Source organism: Gossypium arboreum, chromosome 10, assembly GCF_025698485.1.
Source record: "Gossypium arboreum isolate Shixiya-1 chromosome 10, ASM2569848v2, whole genome shotgun sequence".
Lineage (NCBI taxonomy): Eukaryota > Viridiplantae > Streptophyta > Magnoliopsida > Malvales > Malvaceae > Gossypium > Gossypium arboreum.
In genome coordinates this window covers 121,217,827-121,229,305 of record NC_069079.1, presented here as the reverse complement: position 1 = coordinate 121,229,305, position 11,479 = coordinate 121,217,827, and the positions used below count along the sequence as shown (strand labels likewise).

At 30.8% G+C, this 11,479-nt stretch overlaps 1 protein-coding gene across 1 annotated transcript; it reads left to right on the top strand.

The window, feature by feature from the left end:
• The first annotated feature begins 1,905 nt into the window (after positions 1-1,905).
• On the top strand, positions 1,906-6,983 carry LOC108465886 (protein PIN-LIKES 3-like). The gene is made up of 10 exons (XM_053020328.1): positions 1,906-2,040; positions 2,137-2,216; positions 2,313-2,437; positions 2,522-2,730; positions 4,597-4,773; positions 4,928-5,020; positions 5,131-5,231; positions 5,347-5,399; positions 6,348-6,533; positions 6,739-6,983. The coding sequence occupies exons 1-10, from the start codon at positions 1,906-1,908 to the stop codon at positions 6,861-6,863; spliced, it is 1,284 nt and encodes a 427-aa protein (XP_052876288.1). The 3' UTR covers positions 6,864-6,983.
• The last annotated feature ends 4,496 nt before the right edge of the window (positions 6,984-11,479 follow it).

The window sequence follows — 11,479 nt, the reverse complement described above, 5'->3', positions numbered from 1 at the left end:
CGCGCATGACATGGCCGTATAATGGTCAGGTGGGCCGTGTGTGTCACACGGGCTCTATCGATTTGGGCCGTGTAGACCTACACAGGCGTGTGAGATTCTGAGTCAAGCCGTGTGATCTACATGGCCAAGGCCAATTTGGGCTATGTGGGCCACACGGGCGTGTGGGCTCACACGAGCAAACAACATGGGCATGTGAGCCCATTTTCATTGATTAGTTGCTAAGGTTGCACGGGTCGCTCGAGACGATTGTGAACCTACTGTAGGGTAGGTAAGTTTACCTAGACCCCTAATTGAATGGAATAACTGATTGACTGATATAAGTACATGTAATACTGAGCATGATAATATTTCATTGAACTGATATTGTATGAACTGTTACTATGAGATAGCATGACATAATTGTATGTTGCATTGCATCAGGTTGGGGTTTGATATTGATCGGAGGAAGTGTACTGAAAGGATTCGAGCCTAACTTACTGGCGACTCAGCTGCAGATCACTATCTAGTGCCGCATTCGGTGCTATTTGGAGTGTAGGGATGGATGGCTTGATTATATCCCCACATGGAGTGTTGGGTTAGACGGAGATGCAGTGTAGAGGCTGGTTGGGTAGGATTTTGTGTGACTGCATATCTGTTACTGAGATGGGCCAAGGCCCCACTGCTTACTGTTACTGAGTTGGGCTAAGGCCAGACTGATACTGGTATTGATATTGAAAAGGGCTTAGGCCGAGACTGTGTTTATCGGTTTACTATTTGTTTGTTTGTATGGGGATTACACACTGAGTTTACGTAAACTCACCCCTTCTACTTAATCTGTACAGGTAATTCCCATACATTGACAGATCCGAGCAGCAGAGGACTTAGTGGTGACCACACGTCTTCTATTGCTTATTTATGATTTTACTTTAATTGGGATTATTTTACTATAATATGGCCCCTATGGATTTTTCTTTAAATTTTGGGATTTTTACTAGTGTTGGATTATAATTGCTAGATGTTTAACAAACTCGATTTCGAAAATGTAAAGTTTTCTCTAAACACACGATTTACACCAAATGATTTTTAAAAACTTCCGCAACGAAATGTGTTAAAGCGATTGATTAAATAAGTAACGATTATGAAGGCAAAAAGTGTAAACAAATGAAAAATATTTTATTGTGACAACTTAGTTTCAAACGCTACCATATGACATTGCCAGATTCGGCCATAGCGTCCAGGCCGGGTTTTGGGTGTTACAAAATTACCTAATAACATGGTAAAATTAATTACAACTCAATTAAATCTAAAAATATATAATTATTTTTTCACAAAATAAGATATAAGTGATCATTTCAAGACATTTGATTAAAGATAAAATGCTAATTAGAGAAATAATATGCTAAGAAATGATATGGCTCAAAAGTTTTAGGTCTTAAAAGAATGTAAAATATCCAAACCTAACCCTAAACTTAAGAATTAATATTATTCACAAAATGTCCACTAAATTCTATAGCATGGAAAAAGCTAGGATATTAAATATTTTTAATGCAATTTTTAAAAGAAAAAAAAGGGAAAGAAATAGAATATTTACTTTTGGTTGAATCAAAATTGTTTCATACCATAACCCAAGTTGTGTCCTATACCAAATACTCATGAAACGATTGCAACTGTAAATATACATACATATATATATATATATATATATATATATATATATATATATATATCAAATTAGGAACATTCAAGGTGCAATTAAAACAGCATTAAAACCACTGAAACCCAATAAAATTAAAATAAATGTACTTATTAGTAACAAACAGTATCTCATAGAACTATATATAGAACTATGAGAAATGCAGGTAGCTCGCAGTGTTTCTTATTGTTCATGAGGCTTTATCAAAAACCGAGTCTCAAAGTTGTCTAACAATGGATATATTCCGTTTGTTCATTATATCATTGATGCCAGTTCTAAAGGTACTTCTGGTTATAATTGCTGGCTTAATCCTCGCAACTCAACGTTTTGATCTTTTAGGGTGTGATGCAAGGCGCCATTTGAATAACGTGAGCTTCGAAACCATGTTTTTTTGTTTGATGAAATCCATGTCCCACGCATTCTAACTTTATACGTACAATATGTATGCATGGATATGTATGTAGATGGTGTTTTATGTGTTCTATCCTGCACTCATTGGTTGCGGTCTTGCTGATACAATGACTCTTGAAGGTTTAGCTGACTTGTAAGCTCCGTTTATCTTTTGTTTAACTTCATTATTACAACAATTTTAAAGGGTTGTTAATTTGTCCATTTTCACTGGTTTCCATGCGATCATTAGGTGGTTCTTACCAGTAAATGTGTTAATCACATGTGTAATCGGTTCAATTCTTGGATGGATTCTAGTAATAGTTACAAAACCTCCTCGACACCTATGGGGACTTGTCATTTCTTGCACTTCTGCAGGTCAATATTTAATAACCCAATAATTTTTAATTTTTTTAGATTTTTTTTTTTCTTTAATTCATTCCAATAAATTTGTGTGGGCAGCAAATTTGGGAAACATGCTTCTCATCATACTTCCAGCACTGTGTGAAGAGAAGAATAATCCATTTGGAGGAGTAGCATCCACTTGTTCTGCTAATGGAAAGGCTTATGCTTCACTTTCTCTAGCGGTATATCATCTATTATGCTTTCTTCTTCATTATCCAACTGAATTTTTTGTCAATGATGAGGCTATTTTTAATGAAAAATATTTGGTTTTTTTGGGTAAACTACCTAGTTAGTCATCTAACTTTTTAGGTATTTTTATTTTGGTCACTCAAATAAAAAAATTTACAATGTAGTTACTATTGTTAGAAAAAAATTTCATTTTAATCACTTGAGCAAAATTTTGCTATAATCACGTACGTATTAGAAGAAAATTTATAAATTTCCCTAATGATGATGACCAAATTGCATAATTTTTTTTGGTGACCAATATAAAAACCCCAAAAATTAGTTGACCAACTATGTTGCTTACCTTTTTTTTATTAAGCTTAGTAGATTAGATGGAAACAAGAAAAATACCACTATGGGATCATGTACTACGTTGTACAATTTCTAATTTATTAAGATATGTTTTTTTTTTCTTAACCAGTTTATTTTATAATTCAATTATCATTATTATTAACATAATAACTGAAACTACGGAAGTTCAAATGTGTTTAAGCGCAATTTTTATTTAATTTATAAATTAGGAAGGGATTATGATTATGGATAAAGTTAGGAATTTAAATGGTATTTGGCATGAGGTACCATTTTTTTCTTCCCATCTTTTCATTTTGTGGTATTTGGAATAAGATGACATTTACAAAAATGAAAGGTAAATTAACAATGATAGTCAAAATTATTTTGAGTTAATTGTAATAGACATCCTTAAATTCTTATGCTAAATCAAAATTTGTCTGTAATCTTTAAAATATCCTAATTACATCTTCAAATTATTGATATTATATTAATTAGATCCATGACATAATTTAAAATGAAAATTTTAAAGTAAAATGTTACCACATAACTTTTAAAATTAAAAACTAAAAATTAAAGTAAAACCGAAAGAGAGAGTGTGAACAATAGTTTCTAAAAAGCTTCAAAAACCTCAAAATCAAGATTTTTACAATATTAATTTTATTTAAATATTCATTTTAAATTATTTCACATAAGAGCTGATGTCTCATTGAATGATTAAATTAATTATTTTAAAAATGGAAGGACCTTATTGATATAACATTGATAGTTTGCAGATGCAATTAGAATATTTTACAATTTAAGGACCAATTTAAAATAAAGGTCATAATTTAAGAATATTTGATGCAATTAACTCAAAATATTTTAAGGAAAATACACCCTTAAATGATGCCACATATTTGGCTCCCCTCCATTATTTTTTGTGTCCGTTATTATTCAATATAACTTTAATTATCATTTACAAATATGAATTTCACAATTTATATATGAACCCTATATATTTAAATGGTAATAAATTAGTGTATTAAAAAGCAATGAATGAAAAAAAATTAGACAAGATCCCAACCCTTAAAATACATATTTTACGACCAACACATGTTGAGTCAAATGGTAAGGACTTCTATACCTAGTAAGTAAGGTCTCAAGTTTGAATTTTCTGGAAGGAGATAACAACATTAAGAAAGCTTTGTCCCTATTTAGGCCTTTAACCTAGCTCAACTTTCATTTTAGTCGAAAACCTAATATAACAAAAAAATAATCAATAATCTTAATAAAAATGTCTCCAATTTTCAATTTATATATTGTTTAGGGCAAGTATATGCTTTGAAATGTCTCACCCTTCAACAATAGAGGTATTATTCTTGAGATATTTATGCTCGATTTTAGCCTTAGTTTTTTGTCTCTTTACTCTGAAGAGAATCCAAAAGGTTCACGGAGTTTAGGTACAAAGTAGATACTCGCCTTCAACATATATATATATATATATATATATATATATATCTTACATTCTGATTGTGTAACCTCATGTTCTCATTATTGAAACCTATTTAGTTTTGCTAATCAGTCTTATATATTATTGTGAATATAATGATTTTTTTATTATTTTGTTAACAATGCAGATTCAAATAATCTATATATGGTCCGTTCTATATTTTCTTCTACGAATGTATGCAAATAATGAAGTTAAAGAAACTAACTCAAATAACTCCATTATCGTCGCTGCCAATGGTTGCACTAAGGATGTCTTACATGATCCTGTTGGCTTGCCTCAAATTCACAATGATGGAAACCAAAAGGTTTTTTCCTTTTTCTTTTATATTTTAAAAAAAAGATAAGCATGTGATCGGTCCAATCGATTCGATCTATATATAATCCAATAAATTGACATCTCTTTTAAATGTTTGGCTTATTAAAATAACTTTTTTTTTTGTTGGTTATACCTCTTGCAAGGTTTCAACTACTGTAAAGTTCAAGCAATTGTTTATGAAGATTATGAGAAGTGAGAACTTAAGAAAGATTTTTGCGCCAGCTACAATTGCAGCTGTATGCTTATGGTGTTCCCACATTTTTGTATTAGAATATAATAGATATTATTGTGATCAATTGCAAAAAAAAAATCTTGACGGATATTACTAACCTTTTTTTCTACATAGATTGTTGGGTTCCTTATCGGAATAGCAACTCCAATCCGAAAGACATTCATTGGTGATAATGCTCCACTTCGTGTTATCTACAGTGCTACTGAACTAATAGGGTATATACATCTTAAGATTCAAGTGTGTTTGTGTGTGTTTTAATTTTATATTGGTGTATATATGTCGACAATTTGGATTAATTTTATGTATGTATGTATGTATACACTTGTGTAGAAATGCTGGTATCCCATCCATTACTCTGATAGTAGGAGCAAATCTTCTTAAAGGTACTTTCCAGTGAAGTTATTTTTCCCTCTCATTCTCTTGTGCCATGTAGAATAATCTTTGGTTATAATTTAAGGTAAACTACACTATTAGTCATTAAATTATGAGTAAGTTTTTGTTTTATTCACTTAACTAAAAAAGTTACATTTTGGTCACTAAACTATTTGAAAATTTTCATTTAAGTCACTAAACTATTCAAAAGTTTTTATTTAAGCCACCGGGTTGTTAAGTTTTTTTAAGAAAAAAGTTTCACCAACGAGCTCCAAGTAACAATTCAACAATCGGTACGATGGATTAGTACCCATCGACGATTAGAAGGACATACCTTAGATTCAAGTCGATTCTACAGTCAATATTGGAGATCGGAGAAAAAATTTATTTGAATTTTGGTTCACAAATTCATGACGTCGAAAGTTGTTTCATGAAAAAATTTGAATTGTAGAAGAGAAGGGAAAAGAGATGTGCAAGCAGTGCAAATAAAGAAAGCCATATAACATTGACTTTAACAACCTCGTGCCTTAAATGAAAATTTTTGAATAGTTCAGTGACCAAATTGTAACATTTTTAGCTAAGTGACCGAAACAAAAACTCACCTATAGTTCAGTGAGTAATAATGTAGTCTACCCTACAGTTTATAATTAGACTTGTCAATTTTGACAAACACAAAAATCCAACCCAATCAACCTAAACACAAGCTTGATTCAACTAGCACACAACTCTAATCTAACCCGATTGAGCATAAAAAGGCAACAACTCAAAGCATTTCAAACTTGGAACACTTAAACCTCAAACTAAAGTGATTAGAACCTGAAGTAGATTTGAAATCTTAAACTCTAATTGAATCCAACTCAATTTGACATGATCGACTTGTACAATTGAAAGATTGACTTATTTCAATTTATTAAGGAGTCACTCTAATGAGCCTAGATTTATTATTTTCAATCTTTCAGGGTTAAGTGGATCAGGTGTAGGGCCATCTGTTATTATAGGAATCCTTATCATAAGGAACATTTTCTTGCCTATATCTGGCATTGGTGTTATAAAAGCTGCAAAGCATTTGAGCCTGGTGGATGAAGACTCATTTTATCTCTTCACTTTGCTAATTCAATATGCCATTCCACCTGCAATGAATATAGGTACATTCACTTTAATTCGATCAATAATGTACTTTCATTTCCCTAAACTCGTGATTGTCTTCTTTGAGTACCAACCAACCCTTCAAATCTTTTGTTATCCAAAAGTGCTCAAACTCAGGAAAATGAAAGTATCGATAAAAATATATAATTGTTTTTATTACACTTACAATCACGCTTGACAAGTAATAAACTATGTTAATGGCAGGTACCATAAGCCAGATGTTAGGAAGTGGTGAGAGTGAATTTTCAATGATTATGCTTTGGAATTATATTGTAGCAATATTGACCCTTACCTTCTGGATAGTCTTCTATATGTGGCTTGTCATTTAGAAGTTTTTGATAATCTTCTTCAATATCACTTCATGTTGCCATCTACATATATGCAAACGACTTTGCAAATTATTTCATGTATTTATACAAATAAATCAAATAGTTACGAATTAGTGTATGAATATACTAGGATACATGCTTACTTGGTCAAGAAATTGTAGTTATACAATTCATAATAGTAGAAATCCATTCAGAATGAATTTTGAAGTTTGAACTCTCGAATGAAGTATCCCGTAAGCAACTAACACATTGTTGGATACGAACCTTCTCGATACAAATGCACTATGGAATTTTTCAATGCAACAATCTACCAAAGTTTTGAATATGTTCGCAAGTATTTTCGAAATAATCTTATACATAACATTGCAAAGTTTTGAATATGTTTGCAAGTATTTTCGAAATAATCTTATACATAACATTGCAAAGTCTAATAGCTCAGATTTATGTCAATAAACTAACTCTTTGTAAACCTTAAATCATAGTTTTTGAGTGTTACTTAGAAATCTTCCAATTTCCTTTCAATCTTCAAATGAATACTCGATTTTCCAAACACTGCATTATTTCAATAAAATCACCACTACAAAGTCACTAAGTATATTTGTAGAAAAAACCATTTGTCTTAGTAAATTTCTTGAATCTTTCCATCCTCGCATTCAACTTACCATATATGATTTAGCCTTAAGTTCAAATGAAAATGTTAGCTTAGGATTAAAAGCGCTATCTAAATATAATTAAGGGTTAGTTTATGTTAAGAGTTTATTTAGGTATACATGAAGAGTTTAGGGTTTATTTGGGTATAAAAAAAATTATAGGGGCCTTGTTTTTAAGGTCCAAGTGTTTTTAGTTGAAAAGGACATCGATTGGAAATAAAATTGTGCTAATTTTATATTGTATTAATAAATATCATTCTCATTTTGGGACAAGCAAGCCATCTTAGCTCTATTGGTAGAACGCATGGCTTTTAACCATGTGGTTGTGGGTTTAAACTTTCCATTATTTAGTATTAAACTACAAATTATCGTCTCTTATTTTCACGAATCATAAAATGGAATTGATGAATGAAAAGTACTTTTATCTCAGTCCTTACTCTTGAGATATTATAATTTACATTTATTTTTAAAACTTTATAAGATATGTAACACCCTTATCCCGTATCTGTTGATGGAACAGGGTTTCGGGGCATTATTAGAATTTACATATCATTTAACAAAAATTTCAAATAAATACTTACCGATTCAATGCATCATATAAATAAATATATTACCGTTCAATCAATAGCTTGGCACTTATCTAAGTATCAAACAACAACTTTGTTAGTATACTTGTACATATTTCATATAATTTCAACATTGATATACCTATTTTCTCGACATATCACACTTGAGTTTAATAATAGTCTTAATTTACATAATTTTTTGTATCAACATATCAAAGATAATCTTATATGTACATGTCACGAAACATATTATTCTCTTACCGTTTCTTCATAAGCATATATCATTCATTTCATTATATCAATATTTTATGCACCATCATTTCTATATATCTTATGTATATTTATTTGGTAATTGTTCATGTTAAACTTAACATAAATTAAATTCCATGTACCTATACTTATTTCATTTATCAATCTTGAATTATTTCATGCAACTATTTTGTACATATATTTCCATATGACCAATTCTTGTAAACATTTCACATAACCATTTTGTATAACCAATTCATATAACCATTCATCATCTGGTACATATTACCTGAATATTAGTTATTCAACAGATGTCTTATTATCTCTCATCCACGATCTTATTTATCTTCGACATGATGCCATAGTGTCTTTCAACTATGGTCTTACTCATTTTCTGTCATGTTGCCATGGTATCTTTCAACCATGGTCTTACTCATTTTCATGTCATGTTGCCATGGTATCTTTCAACCATGGTTTTACACATTTCATATCATGTTGCCATGGTATCTTTCAACCATGGTCTTACACATTTCATATCATGTTGCCATGGTATCTTTCAACCATGGTCTTACACATTTCATTTCAAAAAGCACACTCCCGCGAACCTCATCCTTACAGCGGGATTACCAATCCAGGCTAAATCCCCTATAATATAAACTCATAGAGTATTTTCGGGATTACCAATCCAGGCTAAATCCCCTGCAACGACAATTACTCTAATGAGCTTGGATCTGAATTACCAGTCCAGGCTAAATCCAGACCCTAATTCGAATTGCCCTTTGTAACAACCCGTTTTTAGGGTTAATCGTAACAGTAGTTTCGGTGCCACCAAATTCAACGAGTAGGTTTGTAAATATTATATTTAATATTTACGAGTTAATTGTGATTTTAAAAATATTTTTGATATTGTGATTTTTATTTTTATTTTATAAGTGATTTATTAAGTTCAAGTGGTATGACCCTAAGCTCAAGTGTGTTTAGAAAATGAGGTATTGGGACCTCGTTTCTATAAATTGAGTCGTAAATATTTTTATAAATATTTACGGAGTGGAAATAAGATGGTATTAAAGTTTCATTGAAAAATTTTATCGTTTCGATAGTTAAGTAAGCAAAAAGGACTAAATCGCGTAAAATGCAAAAATTGCATGCTATTAGAAAAAGGTGTTATTTGGATTTGGATTTTAAAGTGAAGGTCCTCAAATGGTAATTAAACCATTTGAATTGTGAGTGGACATGTTTGGTCATGCATGAAATATTTTAGTGGTTTTACATTAAGGGTAAAATTGTAAATAGGTTATTAAACGTTAATTAAATAAATAAAACATGAAAATGCATGAAAAGTTCATCTCTTTCAGCCGAATATGAAAGACAAAAAGCCATGGTTGTTATTTTAAGGTTCGGCCATTCATCTTCATGCATGTAAGTCCGTTTCGTCCTGATTTTTGATAATTTTTACATTTTTGAGATCATTGCTTCGTAATCTAGCTAGCCCGTATCTTCGATTTCAAAATTGTTAAAGTATTTGGATGATGCCATTATTGAATGTTTGAGTATCTTGATGTTTAATGATAGAAAATAAATTTTTGATGTTAGATTAATGAGTTTTGTTAAGTGAATTTTTGTAAAAATGTCAAAAATGACCAAATTGCATGAAATGAAGTGTTTTACTGTCTAAATTAATGTGTTGAATGAAATTATTAATTTAGATCAAGATCAGGTGGAAAATCAAGGAAAATGGGAAAATTACCAAAATGCCCCTGAACTTTGGTATCTCTACAACTTAGCCAGGTAAGTTCGTATGCTAATAAACATATTTAAATTGTGCTATAAATACTTGTTTATTATCATTGAATTGTCATGAATATCGAATGATTTAATACGAGCAAGAATCGACAAAGTCATGACATCCGAAAGCCGGTACGAACTTTAAGAATAGTATAGGATACAAATGTCATGACATTAGGTTACCGAGATGTGACTTCGTGTAAGACCCTGTGTGGGACAGTGGCATCGATATATGATAACATGTAAGATCATATCTAGGATATGGCATTGTACGAGCTATATGTGATTACCGTGTATCCTTAACGATTCAAAATGGTTCAACGGGCAAAGTCAAGTCAAGAAAGAAAGTGTAAGTCTTTAAGCAATTAAACATCATTTATATTGAATGTGACTTGGTTTAATATGCTGTTTTGGAATTTATAGATTCATAAAAGAGCTAGTCGAATGTGTTTAAAAATGGAAATACTGTATTTAAGTTTAATTGACAAAGTTATATCATTGAAAGTGCGAATGGTCAATATGAAATATCTGAAGTTTTAGTTATATGAATTGTGTACGAAATAGTTTTACAATAGTGATATTCAGGCTTTAAGCCTAGCAAGCATTGTGCTGGTGAATGTAATCGGGCTTTATGCCTAGTAGGCTTATTGCCGGTGAATATAAAATCAGACTTTAAGTCTAGCAGGCCTCGAGCCGGTGTGTAATTCAGGCTTATGCCTAGCAGGCTTTATGCTGGTGAATTATTAAAAGTTTATGCTTAGAAGAATTCATGGTGATGTGGTATTTAAATTCAGTAAACGAGCAAAATGACCAAGTATGAATAAACTTATTATCTATTTAATATAAGGTAAGTAAGTAACATGATGATTTATTACAAATAATGTGTGATGCAAATGAAGTATATATGTTATTATGGAATTTGTATTCGGTTTTATGATCAAATGATATGAATATTTTAGAATTTGGTTTGTGAATATGTGTATACAAGACCATGTATATTCGGCCATATGGATATTTCGTGTACGTGATGTTATAATACAATTTTTGAACTTGTGTATATGATTGTCGAGTTATATGAAGTTGAAAACTTATGAATGAGGACATGAATAATTTGAAATTAGTTCATGAATTGATGCTTTAATTGTTAAATATTTATCTAATTTGAAACTATTATATGAATGTTATGATCATTTTAGACTCATATACGAACTTATTAAGCTGTAAAGCTTACTTTGTGTTATTTTTTTTTATGTTTTGTAGTGTTTCGGACGTTTGCTCAGGTTATTGAATTACGGTATTTTTACAGTTTAAGGCTTGGTTTATGGCATGTATAGGCTAGTATTAAGATGATATATTTTGTTGTGGT